Below are 19,558 nucleotides of genomic sequence, written 5' to 3'. Positions count from 1 at the left end.
CGGAAGTTGGAGCACATGGGGATATAAATGGGGACTGTCAATCAAGGAGGTGCCTGGCTTGGACGCAAGGTTGACAACAGGGAGGAATGCTCTCTTGTTTCAAGGGATAGTGGGATAGTGAGGGGAATGCCATAGTGCAGGGGAGAGGAGGGGTAGCACTCGCATGATGTGAGCTTAAATTTGAGCAAGGGAACAAGCAAAGGAAGTGTGAAGCTAAGATATACAGCAACACTAGTGTTAGGAAGTGCTGTACTGTACATAGGGGATGGAGTACCTACTAATCTCCGGACCCCTGGTAGATCTACCCGAGACCGCTGGATGTCGGGGAGATCATCCCCAGAAAGAGGGAATGCAGCTTGCTTCATTCAGCCCTGGGCCAAGACCGGGGTATAAAAAGATTAAGAAGGTTTGAGACCGCCAGAGAACGTGTGTGTACCTTGAGAGTTTTGCCAAGGGGGAACCAAAAATTAGAAAAGCAGAGTATGAAGCCGAAGAAGCTGATGAGAGGATAGGGGAAAGTGTGTAAGAGAGAGAGTAAAGAAGGGAGTCTAGCCCCGTTAGTCATGGCGCTAATGGAAGCTCTTTCTTTGCCTTTCCCCGCCTCCAGCCCAGCCAGAATAAGAATCCCTCCAAAAGATCTACAACCAGCTTGAACTTTCTTCTTCTTCTTCTTCTTCTTCTTCTTCTTCTTCTTCTTCTTCTTCTTCTTCTCTTCTTTACTCCGTTTCCTCATTTTGAAGTCAATTCACTTCCTCTCTTTCCCCTTCCTCTAGTTTGTCTTCACCACTCACCACTGCAGTAGACGGTGACAAACACAATGCCTGAACAAATCTCCCATCGGTCCAAGCCTCGTCCCACTGCTTCATGTCTTCCCTGTCGCGCCCGTAAAGTGAAAGTATGTTTCTCTCTATTTCCTTTCCCCCTTTCCCCTACTTTGTTTTTCAGGTATATAAGTATCCTTACCTCTTATCCAACTCAATTCCTCTCCGCTCCCCAAGGAAAACCAAATCTACCCATCTACCGTTAAGGGACCCCCGGGTTTATCAGTTTCCTTCAAATTATCAGTACACCCCCCTGTAGTTTCATCAAACAACATAGAAACCCCACAACATCCCACCAGTTTAGCACCAAAGAGATACTCTCCGAAAAACACCTCATAAACCTAACATCAACGACCCCAGTGCAACCGCCTCACCCCCTGCGCCACATGCGTGGCACGCAACACCCCACAAGAATGCAAATACGCTGCTCCAGATACCGATCGTCAAGCCATTGCTCAAGCCGAGCTGATCGCGGGCCTCCGAAGCCGGGCGAACCAATTACGCGATCAGCTGGGCATAGCCCGGGGGCTCGAGATCTTGGAGGTTGAGGATCAGCAGGCATCCACAGAGTCAGACAGCGAGCAGGAAGAACGGTATGCCTCGATCGAAAACGAGATCGGAAGCGGGGCCCCGTCACGGCAGGAAGAGGACCACTTGGCCGAGCTGGAGGTGGTGTATGCGGCTTTGAGATGGGGAACGGGTGCGACCGTAGAGGAAGTTATCCGAAGGGTTCGGAGAGGAGATCCCTTGGGGGACATTGCTCAGGGGGTGGAATTGGGGATGGGGTCCGGCTTAGAAGACGGCGTGGTGGTCCTGGATTGATAGAAGCGGTGGTCAGTCTGCCCAGAGAAAATAGAAAATATTGCATATATTTAGTAGTCATCATCACATTGCGTTACAGGACATCTTCAGTGTTGCACAGTTGGTTGTACAGGGCGTGGTGGTGCGGGCTGAGTTCGAACACAGCAGCTCCCATTACGCAGCCACCCGCCGACAAAAAACAGAGAGGTGGGACGAGACCACGGAATGGGGAGGCCAGGCGCATGTCAGGCTGGCGTCGAACGGAACAGAAACAGGAACCGTGACAGATCACTGCCGATTATGTACAATGTCGTTGGAAGAAGGGAAAGGAGAAAGGGGAAACAAGAGGGGCGGGAAAGAGAGACCCTGGACTCCGGTAGTACTTTTGCTCATCAGTGCCCGTCATAATTAGGATAGATCATCGCCAGGATTGCAGACATGCTGCTCGGCTTTCGTATCCAGCACACTGGTCAGGCAATCCATAAGCTCAAAATCTTCCACCACGGCCCCAAAACCATAGCAGCGGACCTTGGTATTGAGAGTTTCGACGATGATTTTGACGTCTTCCCGAGTCAGCCGACCATAGAGTTGGTGATTCTTGAGGCATTGCAGCGCCATGATGGGCGTGATCTGCCCCTCCGTCACCAATTGTCGACTGAGATTGAGGAGCGTGGTCAAATTGACGTGCGGCAGGTCGTACGTCTTGTGTGGGTAGGTTTGCTCGTTCGTCGTCGTGGCGATGTAGCTGGGAGGTGGACAGGTGGCCATCAGCGCATGCCCTGAGAACGGCATGTCTTCATCGTCTGCCTCGGTGATCGATCGGCGGCAGAGGTAGTCGGTGTGTTCTCGACAGGGGGATTCCAATCTAGATCAGCGTCAGTCGCATTGGATCGGTCACCAAGAGACCACACTTACGTCAAGATGAAATCAATTTGTAGCTGAGGATCCGCCTCGAAGATGCCGGGTAGCTGGATCGGGGCGCGGCTGGCGGGAGCGATCTGATCGAGAGTGGCCAAGGCGTCACAGGGAGCAGCCTGATAGGCTGATTGCGGCGGCGCCAGCTCCTGAACAGGCGATACATCAATCTGCTCGACTCCATGGGTACTCGGACTCAAGCTGGCAGAGACCGTCGTCGGCGGCGTGGTGTATACGGCACCTCCGTTAGGGGCGACGTTGCTCGGCTGCGAGGCGACACTGCTACTGGCAAAAGGACTCGAATGATAGCCCATGCTCCCGCGTTCCGCCTTGCGACGTTCGAGTTCCGGCTCGAAATTGATACCATGGGCCACGAGGATCTCTTTCAGGATAGTGTTCTCGTCTGAAAGCGTTTGCACCATGTCTCGATGTTGCACGACCGTTAGATTGGCCGCCGAGATCTCCTGCGTGTAGGCCTCTCGCAACCGGGACACTTCCGTCTCCAGCGAGCGGATATACTGTTCCTTACGTTCCCGATGGGTTCTGCGCCAACCGTTTGTATACAGATAATGATTACCCAGGTGGACCAATTACGTACCTCTGGGCCTGGCGATTCAGTTCCTGTCGTCGGGTCATGGCCGGTTTGCTATCCGGCTTCGGGCCTCGTCGTTTCGCCGGTTGCCCATCTAACGCGGAGGAAAAATTAGAGCTGATAAGGTAAACGGACCGGACCGTGGGTTCACACACCTCGCGTGACTTTCTTCTGCGTACCACCAAAGAACTTGAGAAAATCGACGCCGATGGTAGAAGGTCGAGATCCGGGTTGACCTATTGAGTCGCAAGTTAGATACGCGACGCAGTCGAGATACGAGATACGGGATACGGAAAGCGGAAAGAGTGCGAGACAGTCGAGACTTTTGAATCAGAGCCAATACCACACTGACTTCCCCAGCGCGAACCACGGGAAGGCGGGTCACGGACCATCGAGCATCTGGACCCCAAAAAGGCCGAGGAAGAGGCAAATCTTGGAATAATGATCTCAGAGAAAGACGAGAGTGAACTTACTCTGTGAACCATCTGGCGGAAGTGTCTGACGATTTGCGTTTGTGAGGTCCAATGGCATGGGGCCACCATTCATCGAGGCCATGGTGGTTGTCGCAGAGAAGAATGAAGAATGAAGCGTAGATGCGACCGGCGCAGTCAGGATAGAAGAGTGAGAGGGTGCGTGTGCGGTGGACGAGGAGATGACCGTCGATAGAGGTGGTTGTGCAGTGGTGGGAAGAAGAGGCGCAGAGAAGTAGGGAAGTAGGAGGTCAGAAAGTAGACCGACAACCGAAAGATAGAATAGATCGAGTATGAACCTAAAACAACTCCAAGCTGGCCCATCTGGACCGTTTGTCAGCCTTAAAAAATCGCGGCGCTGGGTTGAGAAGCGGGTGGATGCTGGCCGTCGTCCAAGCGTTTAAAGCTCCGATTCTACCACGCATGGAGTTGGACTGTACAGTACCTACCGATGGATGGACAGTCGGCTGTGTTTCCCTGTTGGGTGGATCTCCGGGATTGTGAGGTATGGAAGAGCACTCAATCACCACGAGCACCTAATCAGTACGGCAGAAGAGCAGATGAGGGGAGGAATGCAATCGTTGTGAATGAATGTAAAGAATTAGAAGATGGGAGGAGAGAGGCGAGTGCAAGAGAGACAAGGAGAGAGAAAGAGTAAGAGGAGGGGGGAGGGGGAGAAATCGGATAATGGATAACTACTAATTAGTTAGTAGTGGCAAGAGTGACAGAGCTGCTGGGACTGGCCTGGCCTGGACTGAATGGAAATGAATCTCAAGCAGAGTGATTGGTTCTCACTACAGTGATCAAGACTTAAGAAGGCGATGATGATGATGATGATGAAGATGATGATGAAAGGTGGACTCGGGATATGAAAGGTCTCACTTCATAAGCTCTTCTTACCTAGGCTGTTCCCCACGCCTTCTTCAAATCCATGCATGTTCTGTCGGGGAAGTGCCGGGGACCATTAGAGTGATGGAGGATAATACTGGACTAGGTACAGAGACTAGCTACAAGCCTACTAAGGAGCTCAGGCCAGCTGATTTTGTACAGTACACAGTACATACATACTCGTACATAACTGTGCATCTCTTGACATTTCCCTTTTCCTTCCAATTGTTTTACTATCTACCCTCCCGATTTGATCAGTCCAACGGACAATAGCAATTGCATTATAGGTCTACTTGAAGGAATCCTCCGTAGGCTCGTAGCACACCAGATCCGATCTTGTCTCGGCATTTCCACCCGTCAAGTTCTGTGCGTGTTGTGATTCGACTGCTGAAATTGGTTAAAGCTTCAGTTCCTTCGACTCTCCTGCAGCGTATTCGTACATTGTACGAAAAGCAAAACGCCAAGTGGAGCAGGAAAGTGGGTTCGATCGGCCAAAGGGAGAGGGAAAAAAACGGGCAACTGGTCATTATCGATAGGCGGCGGCTAGTCCTTCCCAGGCTTCCCAGGCTTCCAAGGCTTCACTCACTATCTTTAACCGACCGCAACGGCCCAGCAATTCTTTAGTTTTCAAGATGAAAGGCGTCAATAGCTCCACGGTCGCAAAGATACTCTTCTAGGTCATGTCAATAACAATTGGATCGATCGTCTCCTTTCCAGCGTCGCAGTGGGTTTGTTGGTTGGATCGATCGTCTCTGAGCCGGTGCTACAGCCCACCTGTCGTCTGCTGTGGAACGTTTGCTTGCCTCGCTTGTCAATCGGGGACGCAGCCGGCTTGACATCTCAGAAATTCCGGGACGCCTGTGCAACATCAACGCGTCCGCTCTGACTCTGATTAAGACTTTTCGTTGAGCGCAGTCTCTGCTGCGCCTCTGTCCATCTTTTCCTTTCCCTCGACTAAGCGGGAAGTATCATACTACACAATATTTCTTGACTCTGTTTCATGTTCCCACTCTTCCATTGTCTCTCTCCACTCCGGATTGTTTACCTTCATCAGACCCATCAGCTCCACCGTGCAAAGAAAGCCCTCAGTCTATCAATCTAGTGGCCCGGTCCAAAGTGGTGCTAGTATCCGTTGGGCTCCCTTAGTGGCAGGAACCGCACACTTTGTTTGATTGTTATGGTACGATTCCCAACGCTCCGACGGAGCTGCGCCATTATTGGGTCCGACGTAAGCCCACATCCACCGAAAACTCTCCTCTGCCGGCCTTTTCAGGTACATCGCGGTTCGTGGATGGTTTGTCCGTACGGGCCAATGGGGGCAGCTGTTGTGTCACGTCTCTGTGGCTGCGGCAATACTGATGCTTTCACATCTGTCACCAGCACCTTCTAATAGCGCCGGTTGTGTTCGCGCATGCTCGCATCCTGAAGCCTGAATGATCCCGGACCGTGTGGTGGTCAAAGCTAATCGTCAAGGCGCCTTGCGAAAGCCAGATAGTTCGAATCATCTGTGATTCGCAATTGCGTTTAGGGCGGTAGCGCTTCGGGTCAACCTCTCCCAAGCATACTGCGTAGTGCAAGTAGCAACGAAGGTAACCGTTCCAGTAACCACCCAGCAACACGTTGCGTTCGCAGATCGCACCAATACACTAGTTATAGACTATGCTGTGGCAGGCAAACCTTATATCGCACTCAGCGAGTATGAAGAAACCACTGATTAGGATTTGTGAGCATTAGAAATGCCCTTGAGGCAATCCCCGAAGCTCTAGGTTGAACAATCGGCAAACGATAATGACGATCGTCGGTAGATGGTCACTCGATGGAGTTAGTTGAATGGTCTGTCGGACTGAAAGAAAAAGCCGAGACAATACCGACCGAGCTGTCCCGGATCCCGGAATTGTCTATCTTGCCCAGGTGCAGTTGAGTGGATTTTGATAACTTGAAGGAAATTTGGAGATGCGCATGTGCCGGAACTATTGAAACGCGATCGACGGCCTAAGGCTTACAATCTGGCCGGGACAGGCAGGCGGCGAGACGCTCAGCTCTTTCTCCGCCCGGCCTTTGCCCCTCATCCACTTTCAGCTTCACCCCATCCTCAGCCCTTCACCTTGACCAGACAAGAAGGTTTAGGGATTGAAAGTCAAAGGGTGATCCACCATGTGCGCGCAGGGATTCTGTCCATTGCCTCTCCGATGCCATGCCCGACTCCGAAGTCCTCATTCACATCTCCGCCCCCGGGACCGTCCGTGACGATGCACGCTATCGGGCTCAAGTCGAGGCCATCCTCGCATTCCAGGCCTCCACCCGCCAAGTGATCACCTTGCGATCGGACAATGACCATACAGATGAGGTGAACACTGCCGACAGTGCACAAGCGACCGCCTCGTCGGCGGCAGTAGGATCGACCGCGAGCACCAATGGTGGTGAGGCGGATGATGATAATCGAGCGCTTCACACTGGCTCTTCGCATAGACCTCACCGGCAACCAGAAACAATACCAGCCTTGGCCGTGGCCTTTTCACCTGGCCAAAGAACCCTGCTCGTCGCCGATTCTCTCGGAACCCCCATTAGTGTGGTTCCAGACTCGCAACCCGAACAAGTTCAGCAGGACATCCTCGCCTTGCAAGAGATCGATTCCCCCGCCCCTGCCACCGTACGCGCCCACAGATCGTCGCCACCTAAAACCGATGTACATACAGCGAAGCGAAGCGGGGTAAACTCTCCAATACCGGAGAGAAAAGAGCATACCAGCTCTCTGGACTGCGTCCGACCTGAAGCTCCGCCCGTGCGACCACAACCCGATCACGCCCTGAAGGAGACAGAGTCTCCTGTATCTGTATCACGTCGCAAATATAATCTACCACCTATAACAGACGTTCGCCCAGCGAAGCGGAACCGAGTCAGTCCGCCTGGTATATCTGGAAAACAGGGAGATGACGAGCATCTGCCCGGAACCCAGAACAAACCAAGTTATAATCAACCGTTGCATGAACACGCACAATCTACACCACCCGGTCCTAATCTCTCTTTTGCACTTGATACCCCTTGCCACGACACGCCCTCTACGAAAAACGCCCTAGTAACGACGCCCCTCAAAATCCACCCGCCATTGCCCCCAGTCTCCAGATCACCCTTCAAAACTCACATCACGCCAACCCTCGCGATGCTAGCCACGCGTCTCCGCTCAGGACGAACGTATACCCCCGTCAGACAAGCTCGAGATCTGAATCCTCTCGAACGAGGATACTGGTTTCTCCACATTACTCTCGTTCCATCCGAATCCTCGCCATCACAAGCTGTGCCCCACGGCAATCCCATCAACACCAGTACAATCTGGGACCTCTCCGTCTTCACCCGCTTCTGGAACTTTCTGTCTGATTTCATCAACAAGGAGGGTCGTGCAGGTTGGGGCGTGTGGTGCATTCTCGAGGCTGCGCAGCCACCAAGCCAATTGCAACCACCCAAACCATCAACCGTCGATCCCCTCCAGTCACTGTCCGGTGCAGCGGCGGTAGAAACGCAGCGCTTGACGCTCAAAATCTACGCGTGGGGGGAGATTGCCTCGCATATATATCTGCTCCTGTTTCTGGCTAGTGAGCGACGGATCCGACGGATGGGGGCGCAGTGGCGCGACGGAGGTGATGAGGTTATCATAGAGATGCCGTAGCTTCCCACGTGGTTCTGTAGCAAAACCTGGCCAGGGAATAGTACTTTCTTGGACTAATTGGCTACGTTGGCTACACACCTACTTTCAGTATATAGATTTCTTTCACTCGATACCCAATTCTAGTTAACATTCGTTTCAATCCGAGCTCGAAGATACTATAAGCACAAGCACGCAGTGGTTCTCCCGACGTTGAATGGCAGATGACCCGCCTCTTTTCGCGGCATTCAATCCCTTCCTCCCAAGCATTCATTCGTGTCTTAATATTTCAGGTAAAGCCTTCAGGCACAGTTGACTGCCAAGAACCCGAGGCAGTCAAGTACCATGCATCGGGTGAACGGTACCCACCACCGAACAAAGTCTTTGTGCCAACACAGTCCAAACAAGACACCATGACAGGCTCCCCTGAACGCCTTCCATCTCCGAGAAGAGGCTAAGCCAGACGAGCAGCGCCCAAGGCGAGATTTCACCATCCAGCCCTGTCCGGCTTTTATCGCCAGTCCTGCCCGACCGACGACCTTCACTTGACCCAGACGACCTAGCACGAGGATTTCGCGTCTAGCGGGGACTATTATATTTCCAGGATATGTGAGCATCTGGTTTCATCCTCACGCGAGTGCATGCGCTTTTCTCTCGCTTGTGTGAGAATGAAAAGCTGGGGATCTTCGGCGACGTCACGTCGCGCCATGGTCAGCGGTAGCGAGTCCGTAAGGGGTGGGGGTGTATCGCCGGAAAGAAAAGCACGCGATTTCAATCATCCGGCCGAGCTGTTGAGATGGTAGAAGATATGGTTGAACCAAGTCTCGAAATCCATGTTGTCCGGGTGCGGGTCGAAGGTGGACTGAGAGTCTGGCGTAGCCGTGTTACCTGGGCTGCGATAAGGTTCAGAAAGGTCGGGGAGCAGAGGTATAGTCGCGGTGCTGGTGGTGGTGGTGCTGCTGCTGGAGGGTTCGCCGTGTGTTGTTTGGCCAAATCGGAGCACGTCGGCCACCGCGCGGTAGAAATCCAAATCGAGGTTACCCTCGGACGCAAAAATCGCATCAATGAGGGCAACGCCTCTCTGCGCGAGGATATCGCTCTTCTGGTCTGCGAGGCGGTTGCGTGCGGCCAGGATCGCCACCCGGAATTTATCGGTCTCGGGGCCTCCGGTGCTGTTGTTCGAGGCGACACTGACCTCGAAGCAGAGGATGATCGCGGCCGTGATGCAGAAGGCGGAGTGCGTCCAGACGAAGAAGTCGCCCTCATTGATGATGGTCTCATGCTCGCGTAAAATGGTCAGTGCAGCGGCGACACATGTTCGTCGGGTGTGCTGATACGAAGACGAGTGGAATGAAAGGAACAGGAATGGGCGGTGGATCATGATGATCTTTTCCGCGGCCGTGATCGCGAGACTGCGTCGTGCAATCCCTAGCCACGGGATCTCGAGTTCTTTCTCGACATCCGGTTGCAGCAGAAATCGGGGGAAGCCCTTGACAACGGAGCGCATTCTTTTGTCTAGCAGTAAGATATGGGCATACTGGTCGCGGAGAGGTTTCGGCTGGCCCATGGTCCCCAGCCCATCGATCAGGGATGGCATCAAATCTGCGATTTTCCGCAACGCCCGCACATAGCTACTCACCGTTAGGACGGTATCCGGCATGTCGGTAAGGTCGTAGTCGTCCGCGTTCAACGGAGGTTCCGTAGAATACTGCAACGGCGAGATGCTATAGGTATTGGTGAAGGGGATGGCGAAGTGATCTTGAATCACCATCTGACACCACACGCGCTTTCCCACTTCTCGCTGCGCGGTCTCGATCCATCCCTCCTCGGTGTTTAGAGATGCTCCATGCGCCTCTCGTATTCGGTGCACTCCCAGACATTCGGCAATACGTACAGCAGCCTTGAACAAAGTGGCATTCAGCTGACTCCGGCCCAGGTTATGGGCAATTTCAGTGGAGATGACAATCGCCTGTACCGAAAATATCGACATATCCTCGAGGAAGTGACCGGCATAGAGAGCTTCTAGCATGGCCGTCAGGAAATGATCCGCTGGAGGCATCATGTCGAGGTCGATATCGACAGCAGCCTTGGCTCGGCTGCTAATGCGCATAGCGAAAACGGTCGCTCCAAGAACCGAAAAGTAAAGAGCCATCCACAATGCATGATCTGTTTCTCCGGTACGCCAGAACCTCTCACATTGTTCGAGAAATGTGGGCGCGTGAATGCAGTCATGGTGCCAAGCCATATGGCATAAGTGGAAACGGATTAGCTTCTGTGCACTGAAAGCATCCACACCAGGGTCAAATGAGCGTTGAGAAGAGTGCGAATTTGCTCGGGAGACTACGGGTCGACTATACTGACAGCCACATTTCAGGTGTGGAAAGCATCCAGCAGAGTCTCTGCCCCATGCCAGATGCTCGATCGCAGTCAGTAATGATGAACCCGCTGGCTCCACCGGCTCAGCATGGCGCTGTGCTTCATTGGGTCCGGGTGGTGGCCGGGGTTCATGCACATGTGGCTGTTGTTCGAGTGAAGTTTCCAGTCCCGGTTGAAGCTGCAATATTCTGTTCCGGACTTTTGATATGATTTGTGGTAACTCTAACTTTGCTGTAGTGGATGTTGATTCAAGAAGCAAGTTCAGATCTCCGACCAGTGAGTCGAGAAAGTTAACTTCAGCTCCATGTCGCGCTGCACTTCGCTGCAACTGCACGATCTCACGAGAGCAGCTGAGCCTCAACCGAATGCATCTGGTACAAGGGATAATCTTGCTGCATTTTCGCTTGCTTTTGGTACATTCTAATGACGCCAGTCATTCGCGAAGTCCAATGAATTAGCCCGTGGCGACAGTTGTACTCACCTCGACATGCTAGAGGCTGGCGTTGTGAAACGCGTCGAGATTGTGTAGGCACAGTCGACATCGGCCTGTATCTACAACGATACAATCCCAGGCAATAAGAAGTATTACTGGAGATCAGAGAGACGTAGAGGCAAATGATTAGACCACAGCGCAGCGGGGCAGTTGGTTGTCGCGCCCGCACAGAGCATGCACATGCTGAGTCATCCTTATTTGTGCAACTCACAAACAACTTGTCGATTCGCAATCTAAACCGTCTAAACACTCTCCGTACAGTACAAATTCTCACGTCTCCTTTGTTTTTCTCCCAGACGACTTCAAGAACTATAATCAATCTGTCTTTCTAGTTTATACCTATACCTTAAAGGTCATGCCCACCTTTTTTGACCAACGTCACTGGTCCCTCATACTCCCGTCTTCCCTTGACCACATACATAACCAGACTCAGGATGAAAATAGCCACGAAGATCACCACACTCCAGTTGAAGTTGTCAGCCGCGACAGGAAGCTCACTTGGCCAGAAGGACCAGAACAGTGCGAAGAGAACATAGACCAATCCAATGATATTCACAGCCAAACCATAGCGGCCCAGTCCCCAGCGAGCAGGCGGCAGGCTTTCCGGGTGGTAGAGCTTTCGCCAGATCAGACAGCTCATGGAGATGGAATAGGAGAACATGAGCGCTGCCACATTGAGAGACACTACGGCATTGAAAGCGGTCTCGGAGCCAATATTGATCAAAGCCAAGAGAGCACTGAAAACGCAGGTCAGAATCACCGAATTGACCGGAAGCTTACGCTTCTCGTCCACCTTCGCAGTCCATTTTGAGAACGGCAGTCCAAGATCACGAGCAAAAGAGAATGTTTGCCGAGCAGTGGAGGCGTTGAATAGGATGTTGCTGAGAATCACAGGGATCAGGATAATAGCCATCAGGCCATTGACTCCGGACGTGTCAGTTGCCTGCTTGAAGACATAGATCAGAGGATAGCCTGACTCATCGTTCAAGGCATCTTCAACGGAAGGAGTGGCGAAAAGCATAGTGATCAGCACAATCAGCGCCAGGATCGCATTGGCGAAGTATGACCATGTGATTGCAATAGGCACATAACGACCGGCGTCCTTGATTTCCTCCGACATGTGGGCTGTTGCATCCGAACCTGGTGATGATGATCAGTCTCTAGCCTTCATCTATTCGGGCGTTATCGACTTACTCAGACAACCATAAATAGCGGAGAGTTGGCCCACCATCACCGTCAACCCCATCGAAGAGAATCCACCAAAGTTCTCGAATTTGGTGAAGACCGCCTCAGCCGGCTGCAGGGGAGCCAGGACCCAGAGTGATACCACGATCACTACCCAGCAGAGCACATGGGTAGCGAGCAGGACATTCTGCATGCGGGCCATGAGGCCCGAGGCGTACACGTTAAAGTAATACGCAACCAAAATCATGGCAAAGACAAACAGGGTGCCCTGCCAACCCGTTGCGTCATAGCTAGGGTCTCTGACGCTGATCAACCCTTGTATGATGGACCCCGTCAAGTAGGAACCGGAGGCCGTGCCTGCTTGCCAGGCAAGAACCGACATCCAACCGGTCACATAACTCAGAAATTTCTGATACCTAGCCGGTGCGAATTCCGAAACCCAATGGTACTGGCCGCCAGACGTGGGAGCCCTAGAAGACCACCTGGTTAGCTCATCATGAAAGATTATTAGCGCAAGGTTTCCGATTCCTTACATCGATGCCATCTCAGCTAGGGAAACGATGATAAAGCCGAAACCCACGGTACTCCAGACGTATGACCACAGCATCCCTGCCAGCCCACCATCCTGCAAACCTTGATAGTTGGACCTGTCTCTCTGTTAACACGAATTCGAATGAAGCCCGAAGCTGAGGCTCTGGACTGCTTACAGCAAGATATATTCCCAGGTGGCCTGCAACACAGCAGAGAAACTGAGCGCTGCCAGAGGACGGATATTTCTCTATGAATCGCATACTTAGCAAAGAATAGACATTGTGCGATTGATATTGCGGGCATTCACTTTGAACTGCTGTGCCTTGCCCATACGATCCATCTCTGTCATATCATACCGTGTTCCCTTGACTTCATCCACATCATTGGCTTCATTGACCTCCATGCTCTGAAAGCCGGTCACCACCGGCTCCTTCATGTTGGATTGTTGCAAATTCTGTCGGTTGCTCATGGTGTCGAGTCACTCGAACGCTCGGAATGGAGAGAACATGCAGGGAACAAAAGGAGGGGAACGGCCCAAAGAAATTTCATATCAACAACGACCGGAGACTGCGGGGGAAGCGTCGGGCAAAGAATCAGGGAAAGGGGCAAATCACGCCAGCGCCATGCAAATTTGCCTGAGACTGTTTCCTGGACAGGGTTACGCAAGTTAAGGTAGACAAAGGACTGTGTCGCAGCACTAACAAGTTTAGTGGCACTAAAACCTCGCATGCGCACGCCTCGATATCAACTAGCAACGGTCCGTCCGGCGGAGCAATTTCTGATCCCTGCACTCGCTAATCAACAATAAACTACTATATTAACATGCTTATCTTGATTGGGATAGGCTTAGCCTACTCGTCTCTCGGTCTCCACCTGAAAATTAATCTCTACCTGAAGATTAGTCTCGACCTTCCCTTATCTATTACCGCCGCTTTTTTTTTCCACCTCGGCTCAAAATCGCGGTCCGGTGCTAGTTTCTTAGGGTTCAGCCAACTGCCTTTTTTATGCCGCCAAGACTAATCCATGCATTGCCCAAGTACTTCGAGCCCATGCCACAGTTCAGCCACGCTGCGTCCTGAATTTCGAGCAGTTGAGGGAAACAGCCGACCTGACCAGGGGGGAGGTCGCAGGTTTCGACCTACCATAAATCGTACCGGCACTTTGCCCTGAAGTCGGTTCCCGCGAGGATGCTTGCTCGCCTTCGTAGAATCCACACCGGCGTGGCACCCTCCTCTTCATCTACTCATGCATTCCTCCCCTTAAGGCTGTCAAATTCTCATGACCTATACCAGCTTGCCTCCGGGCATCTCCCCGCCGTTGGCGGAGAACAATGCCCACAACCATACCGGGCTGATCATCATCTTCGCAAGCGTGTGTCTTTTCCTGGTCCTCAGCTCACTGGCGATGCGCGTCTACGCAACAACGCAGAGGTCGATGGCATTGAGCGATGACTATCTTCTGGGGGTTGCAGTGGTACGAAATCATCATCTCTCCTTATTCGGTTCTTGATCCACCTCTAATGCCTGCACACCTCAAGACAGGCAGTCGCCATCACGCAAATAAGTGTCGTTTTCTACCAAACGCATCTGGGCTGGGGAAAGAGCTCCGAACTCCTCGATCAATCTAGCACAGAGCGAATGGACAAGGTATATCATACAGTCCTTGCTCTTCAGATGGTGGCCCATTACTGAACCCAAGTGATCGCTAGAGCGCATACGCCTCCGACCTGCTCTACATCATCGTCCTCGGCCTCTCCAAATGCTGCACCAGTCTTCTATACCAACACCTAACCACTCACGCGGCACGCTGGATCCCACGCAGCCTTCTAGGTTTGTCCATCATCTGGACCATATTATCAGTCATCCTCGTCGGGGTCCGCTGCAGCAGGACCCAACCATGGATCGACATCAACGACAAATGCTCCAGTCTAGTCAGTGCTTTGATCATCACCTCCTAACCCAAACTCACTTATGCAGCCAACCCTAGACCCTCAAGACTAACCCATCCAATGTCCACAGCAACCCCACTGGACAGCAACAACCGCCCTGGACATCCTCCTCGAAATCCTCCTCTTCATCTACCCCATCAAACTAATCTACAGCCTCCGACTCCGCCGATCCCGCAAACTAACCGTGCTCGCCCTCCTCGGCAGCCGAGGAATGTACGTTACGTTCTCTACGTTCTTCCTGACTATACCCTGCTACCACATCACACCCTTTTCCCCTTTACCCCCCAAGCCAAACACCCCCTCCCCCTCAACCCCCCTATGTCCCCAGGAAGAACTAACAAAGGAGAAAAACTACAGCCTCCTAATTCCCCTAACAACAATCCACTACCGCACCCTCCTCACCCAACTACACTCCGCGAACCCCACCCTCCAAGCCTCCAACCCAACCATCTTCAAAGAACTTTACCTCGCCACCAGCATCCTCCTCCTGACCCTCTCCTCGTTCAAGATGTTGATCGCCGTCTACGAGGACGACGACGGCCTCGCCTACTACACCAGTGACGGCGGCGGCGGCGCCCACAGCAGTAAATCCCGGCACCAGAACACGACCTGGAATACGCGGGACGGTGGTACGGGTGGTCCGGGTGGTGGGTCCCGCTCGTCGAGGCATTACACCAAGCGAAAGTCCCGGGTTGGTCTGCCAGACGCTGGTCGGGCTTATGATGCCGATGGTACGGGGGGTGGTAGTGGTGGCAGCGGTGGTGGTGGTGATACCATCGAGGAGGAGCCGATCCTGGGGCGCTTTGCGCGAGGCGGGCAGCAGCAGCTGGGAATGATGGGGATTCGGAAGGATATACAGATTGAGGTGACGAGTGAGGTGGTCATTGAGCTGGAGGAGCGAGACGTTGGCGATCAAGATGAGAGAGACAATAACAGGAGGGGCGAGTCACGGGGTAGTGGGAGTGACTCGTACAATCTGGAGGGTGAGGGGGGAAATGCTCATCTTGCTGCGAGGATTGGGGGTGCTGGTGCAGGGTGGAAGAGGGATAGTCGTGGGAGGTTCTCTGAAAGGTTCGGTGGGATTTAGCGGCAACGGATTGGCCGCATCGGGCTTCTGGGGTAAGTAGTAATCTGGCTGGGAGGGCAGTCTATAAGACTTGATGCAAAAAGTCCGAAATCCAGATGCTGCTTCGTGCTGTCGCTCTCTGGGAAGGCATAGAACACTAGACTACGAAGCGGAGATCGACGATATCATTATGAAGCTTTAGATTTAGAAGCGTAACTTGGTTGCTCATACCTACTCACACATTGCTCTTGAAAAAAAATGGTCCGAAGAGAGAACAACGCATACCAATTCCATTGAATAACGACCATCGAGCAGCATTAGCTCAACCCGCGAGAGACGGAAGTATGTTACAACTCAGCAATGCCGATGCTAGGAAACCGGTACTCGATCCCAGATGAGTAAACTGTACCACCATGACTGAAACCCCAAACTACCTACTGAGTCGAAACCAGTTTTTGACATGCAAATGGAAAAGAAAGTGGGAAAGAAGAACCCCATGAGAAATACAATACAGACGCAACGGAGCCGAGACTAAATCGAAAGGTTAAATGCAGAAGTAGAAAGCCAACGCCAAATTGTTACAAGCTGGGCTAATTGCTTCAGTAATTCAACTCCCCACTGCCGGCACCGCCAACGGCATCAAGATCCTCGTAGCTCTTGAGACTGCGGCCTTGAACAGCCTCGCGCGGACCCATACCTTGTTGCGCCCCACTGGCATCAGGGAAATTGCCGGACCCCAACATAGCAGCCGCAGCAGGGTGGCCAGGAGGAATGTATGGAGCTCCAGCAGTGGCTGGCAGACGACCTCCCGCTCCGTAGATGTTGGACATACCACGGATCGGGCTCAAGCGGCCGTTACCACCTGCTTGAGCACCATGTCGGTTACCTCGGCGATCGTATGGTCCGGTGCGATTATTGTAGCGGCCACCACCACGACGCACAACCCCGGGTTGATGCAGGCCATGGCCATCACCAGGAACCATACCATTTCCGCTCCAGGACGGGTTATTGACACCCATGAACCCGGGCAATCCAGAGCCAGGGAGACCCTGAAACCCTGGGGGCACACCACCGCTGCCTCCGAAGTGTGCCGGCATCGACGCCAAGCTGAATCCACGGGGAGTACCCGCCTGACCTTGGCCAGTGCCCAAGGGGAAATGACCGTTGCTGTTGGCATCCGACCGGGAAGGCGCAATGCGAGCGGGGTCGAGCACGTAGGCATTAACCAAAGCAAGCTATAACACTTGTTAGCAACACCTTGTAACCAAGCCACGGGAAAGAGAAGCACTTACGTCGCTGCGAATGTTTTCATACCACTCAGTGTGACGCTTCTCGACGTGCTTACGCCAGAAATGATCTGCCTTGAACAACTTCGTGCACTCGGGAACCTTGCATCGGTACTTTGACTCGTCCTCTTGCTTCATGAACTTGCTCAGCTCCTCCTCCAGGGCCTCATCAACTGGCTTGCCGCCTAACTTCGCAATGTCCACATTTTCAGGCTCAAGGATTTGCAGGAGCTTATCTTCAAAGGTCCTAACCCAGTTGAAGGCCCGCTGAAGCTGCTGTTCAGACTTGGAGCTGTATCGTTGAGACCGTCTTTCTTCCGCAGCCGGCGGCTGTTCCTCGCCCTCTTCGCTTGCCTCTTTCTTTTTGACGGGGAACGGCTGCCCCAGGGCACTAGCCCGGGCGACAGCTTTGGATTGTGTTGTCAGACCAGCACGTGGGCGACGAAGATGTCCACCTGGACATTTCCGAGCAAGCTCGTGGACTGAGTCGCATTCGAAGACACAGAAGAAGCAGAAGTTGTAGACTCTTCGAAGGTACTCCACCATCAAGTCCAATTTCTTCTTCTTAGCCAGAAGTTCCTCATCATCCACATCGTCATCTTCCCATCCCTCCCGCTCCTCTCCTTCTTCGGCCTCGCCCTCATCGATGTCATCAGCATCGTAATCGGACTTCCTCTTCTTGACGCTAACGGGGCCAGTCACAGGGGGCTGTAGCCATCCCTTACCGCGCAGATCTTCAACTCGCTCCTCAATCCGGGTGAAACCGTCCGCATTAGCCCCCATTTCAGCATCCAGTCTGGAAACCAATCTCCTCGCCAGCTCCAAGTCCCGGGAAATGCGCTCGGGTGATGAGAATAGGTCCCACAAAGCCTTCTTGCGGGGTTGCGACGGGGGCACATGCACACCGACATGGCAGACAAAGTCACCGTGAACTTCATCGTGGATTGTTTTATCATTGATAGCTTCAAGGGCTTTCTCGGCAGCCGACACGGTCACGTTTCCGTGAGAGTTGCTATCCTGATCCATCTCTTCACCCTCTTCTTCGCGTCCATCGCCTCTTTCAACGATGGGAACATCAGGAGCTGGGTGAAGCATGATCCAGCCCATCCGATGATACTTCTTGGAAGGGTTCGGGTCACTGAGGCTGAGCCATTTGAAACCTCCGTCTGATTCTCCCAAGTGCTCCTTGCAAAATTCTTCAATTTTCACACGGCTCACATTGGGAGCCAAGGTCTTGATCAGCAAGGCCGACTGGGATAGCGCCTCATCCCGCAGGTCACCGCCTCTGGCTGGGAGTAAATCCAAGACACCCAACGTCTCGCCAACAGCAGTTGTTTCACCCTCTTCTTTTTCAATTACACCGCCGGCTCCGTCGCTCTCGCTCTTGTAAATGCCTTCCAAGGTGAACTCGTCGAAGATACCGTTATCAAGATCGTTCTCCCACTGCTGATAGGCGCCCATGCGGAAATCCATCAATCGGCGACGGAGAGGCTCTCGGACATCCGGGACATACCGCTCTTTGAACCATTCCTCGCTGCGATGATATTGAACGAAAGTACGGGCCATCTTCGACTGAAGGTCGACTTTATAGGCATCGTAAGCAGCCTGGATTTGGGCCCTTTCTCTGTCTCGGTCTTCGCGAGCCTCGCGTTCTCCTTTGACGCGGTCCGATGGACGTCTGCCACCGTGCTTAGCGCGCTCCTTCTCTTCCTTGATTGCCTGCTCCGCCCTCCACCATTCTGCGAACCAATTGAACCCAACTTGAAAGTCCAGGTTAAGAGGGTTAGGCAGAGGGTTTGTGGGGATCGGGCGCTTGCCGGAATCCTGCCCCGGGACATAGCGATCTATATTGGCGACATTGGGCGATGGTGCAGAACGACGGTCATCGCGCTCACGCGCGGCATGCTCGCGAGACGCGCCGTAATAATCGTCTCGTGGAGCACGGCGGTCGACCGGTTCATAGCGGTCGATCATAGCAGGCGAACGGGAGCGGCCGCGACCCCGACGGCGGTCTTGAGACACTAGCAAGTTCAAGATGTTAACAGTAGGCCGTGTAAACAAACAGACGACCAGAATCTTTCCACATACCAGGCGATCTGCGGCGATACGAGTCAACTGGTGCACGGGTGGCGTAAGGATCGCCCCCATCCCGGCTTCTCCCAGGAGAGCCGAAACTGTCATATGAATCCATCACGGTAATGCCCTGAAGGGATATCGGGCAGTCCGAGACTGAAAGTCACTTCGAGTGAATGGTCCGTGTTGTGAAACTAGCAGTGTACGGTCAAGTCGCGAGTTGACCCGAAGGTGGGAGGGACAATGGATAAGCTAAGATTCGACATCATCGGATTAGAGTACGTCCTTCACTTGTAAGAGTGTCTCAAGGGCGGGACAATGATGATAGTTTGAAGGGACAAGGTGGGCAACGAAAGGACGAAGACGAGGCTGTAGGCCCTGAACTGGCCAGGGGACGAAGAAGAGGCATTTTTTTTTCTTTGTAGAAGAGACAAGAGCGAGCCAGAGAAGAGAGAGAAAGAAGCAGGGCGCTC

General features: G+C 53.0%; 7 protein-coding genes across 7 annotated transcripts; 3 read left to right on the top strand and 4 right to left on the bottom strand.

Moving 5' to 3' along the window:
* Positions 1 to 703: 703 nt before the first annotated feature.
* BO86DRAFT_409778 (Zn(II)2Cys6 transcription factor domain-containing protein) lies at positions 704 to 1,643 on the top strand (the record flags this gene model as incomplete). The annotated part of the gene is made up of 2 exons (XM_025674437.1): positions 704 to 895; positions 1,182 to 1,643. Exons 1-2 carry the CDS (start codon positions 818 to 820, stop codon positions 1,641 to 1,643), a joined length of 540 nt encoding a protein of 179 aa, XP_025527798.1. The 5' UTR covers positions 704 to 817.
* A 35-nt stretch (positions 1,644 to 1,678) lies between these two features.
* Positions 1,679 to 4,180, bottom strand: flbB. Its single transcript, XM_025672063.1, has 6 exons — positions 4,049 to 4,180; positions 3,603 to 3,923; positions 3,285 to 3,365; positions 3,136 to 3,223; positions 2,538 to 3,080; positions 1,679 to 2,487 (listed from the first exon to the last, which is right to left on the bottom strand). The coding sequence occupies exons 2-6, from the start codon at positions 3,682 to 3,684 to the stop codon at positions 2,031 to 2,033; spliced, it is 1,251 nt and encodes a 416-aa protein (XP_025527797.1). The 5' UTR covers positions 3,685 to 3,923; positions 4,049 to 4,180; the 3' UTR covers positions 1,679 to 2,030.
* A 2,501-nt stretch (positions 4,181 to 6,681) lies between these two features.
* On the top strand, positions 6,682 to 8,336 carry BO86DRAFT_362120 (uncharacterized protein; the record flags this gene model as incomplete). Its single annotated transcript, XM_025669894.1, has 3 exons — positions 6,682 to 6,834; positions 6,913 to 7,327; positions 7,565 to 8,336. 3 exons carry the CDS (start codon positions 6,682 to 6,684, stop codon positions 8,149 to 8,151), a joined length of 1,155 nt encoding a protein of 384 aa, XP_025527796.1. The 3' UTR covers positions 8,152 to 8,336.
* Positions 8,337 to 8,902: 566 nt separating this feature from the next.
* BO86DRAFT_312727 (uncharacterized protein) lies at positions 8,903 to 11,045 on the bottom strand (the record flags this gene model as incomplete). Its single annotated transcript, XM_025667971.1, has 2 exons — positions 8,903 to 10,923; positions 10,985 to 11,045. 2 exons carry the CDS (start codon positions 11,043 to 11,045, stop codon positions 8,903 to 8,905), a joined length of 2,082 nt encoding a protein of 693 aa, XP_025527795.1.
* Positions 11,046 to 11,341: 296 nt separating this feature from the next.
* Positions 11,342 to 13,423, bottom strand: BO86DRAFT_409774 (amino acid transporter; the record flags this gene model as incomplete). Its single annotated transcript, XM_025674436.1, has 5 exons — positions 13,020 to 13,423; positions 12,889 to 12,959; positions 12,715 to 12,828; positions 12,191 to 12,651; positions 11,342 to 12,136 (listed from the first exon to the last, which is right to left on the bottom strand). Exons 1-5 carry the CDS (start codon positions 13,179 to 13,181, stop codon positions 11,343 to 11,345), a joined length of 1,602 nt encoding a protein of 533 aa, XP_025527794.1. The 5' UTR covers positions 13,182 to 13,423.
* Positions 13,424 to 13,656: 233 nt separating this feature from the next.
* On the top strand, positions 13,657 to 15,928 carry BO86DRAFT_429904 (uncharacterized protein; the record flags this gene model as incomplete). The annotated part of the gene is made up of 6 exons (XM_025675659.1): positions 13,657 to 14,185; positions 14,254 to 14,358; positions 14,421 to 14,642; positions 14,731 to 14,873; positions 15,018 to 15,532; positions 15,843 to 15,928. The coding sequence occupies exons 1-6, from the start codon at positions 13,991 to 13,993 to the stop codon at positions 15,926 to 15,928; spliced, it is 1,266 nt and encodes a 421-aa protein (XP_025527793.1). The 5' UTR covers positions 13,657 to 13,990.
* A 397-nt stretch (positions 15,929 to 16,325) lies between these two features.
* On the bottom strand, positions 16,326 to 19,203 carry BO86DRAFT_379159 (putative arsenite resistance protein Ars2; the record flags this gene model as incomplete). Its single annotated transcript, XM_025670661.1, has 3 exons — positions 16,326 to 16,961; positions 17,019 to 19,033; positions 19,101 to 19,203. The coding sequence occupies 3 exons, from the start codon at positions 19,201 to 19,203 to the stop codon at positions 16,326 to 16,328; spliced, it is 2,754 nt and encodes a 917-aa protein (XP_025527792.1).
* Between the last annotated feature and the right edge of the window lie 355 nt (positions 19,204 to 19,558).

The sequence above is a fragment of the Aspergillus japonicus genome (genome assembly GCF_003184785.1).
Source record: "Aspergillus japonicus CBS 114.51 unplaced genomic scaffold BO86scaffold_23, whole genome shotgun sequence".
NCBI lineage: Eukaryota > Fungi > Ascomycota > Eurotiomycetes > Eurotiales > Aspergillaceae > Aspergillus > Aspergillus japonicus.
This window is presented reverse-complemented; position numbering and strand designations above follow the sequence as displayed.

Coding starts and splice junctions, on each gene's coding strand:
- flbB (XM_025672063.1), bottom strand. CDS start 3,684: ATGGCCTCGATGAATGGTGGCCCCATGCCATTGGACCTCACAAACGCA. Junction 3,224..3,284: donor GCAGAAGAAAGTCACGCGAG/GTGTGTGAACCC, acceptor CCTCCGCGTTAG/ATGGGCAACCGGCGAAACGA. Junction 2,488..2,537: donor CAAATTGATTTCATCTTGAC/GTAAGTGTGGTC, acceptor ACGCTGATCTAG/ATTGGAATCCCCCTGTCGAG.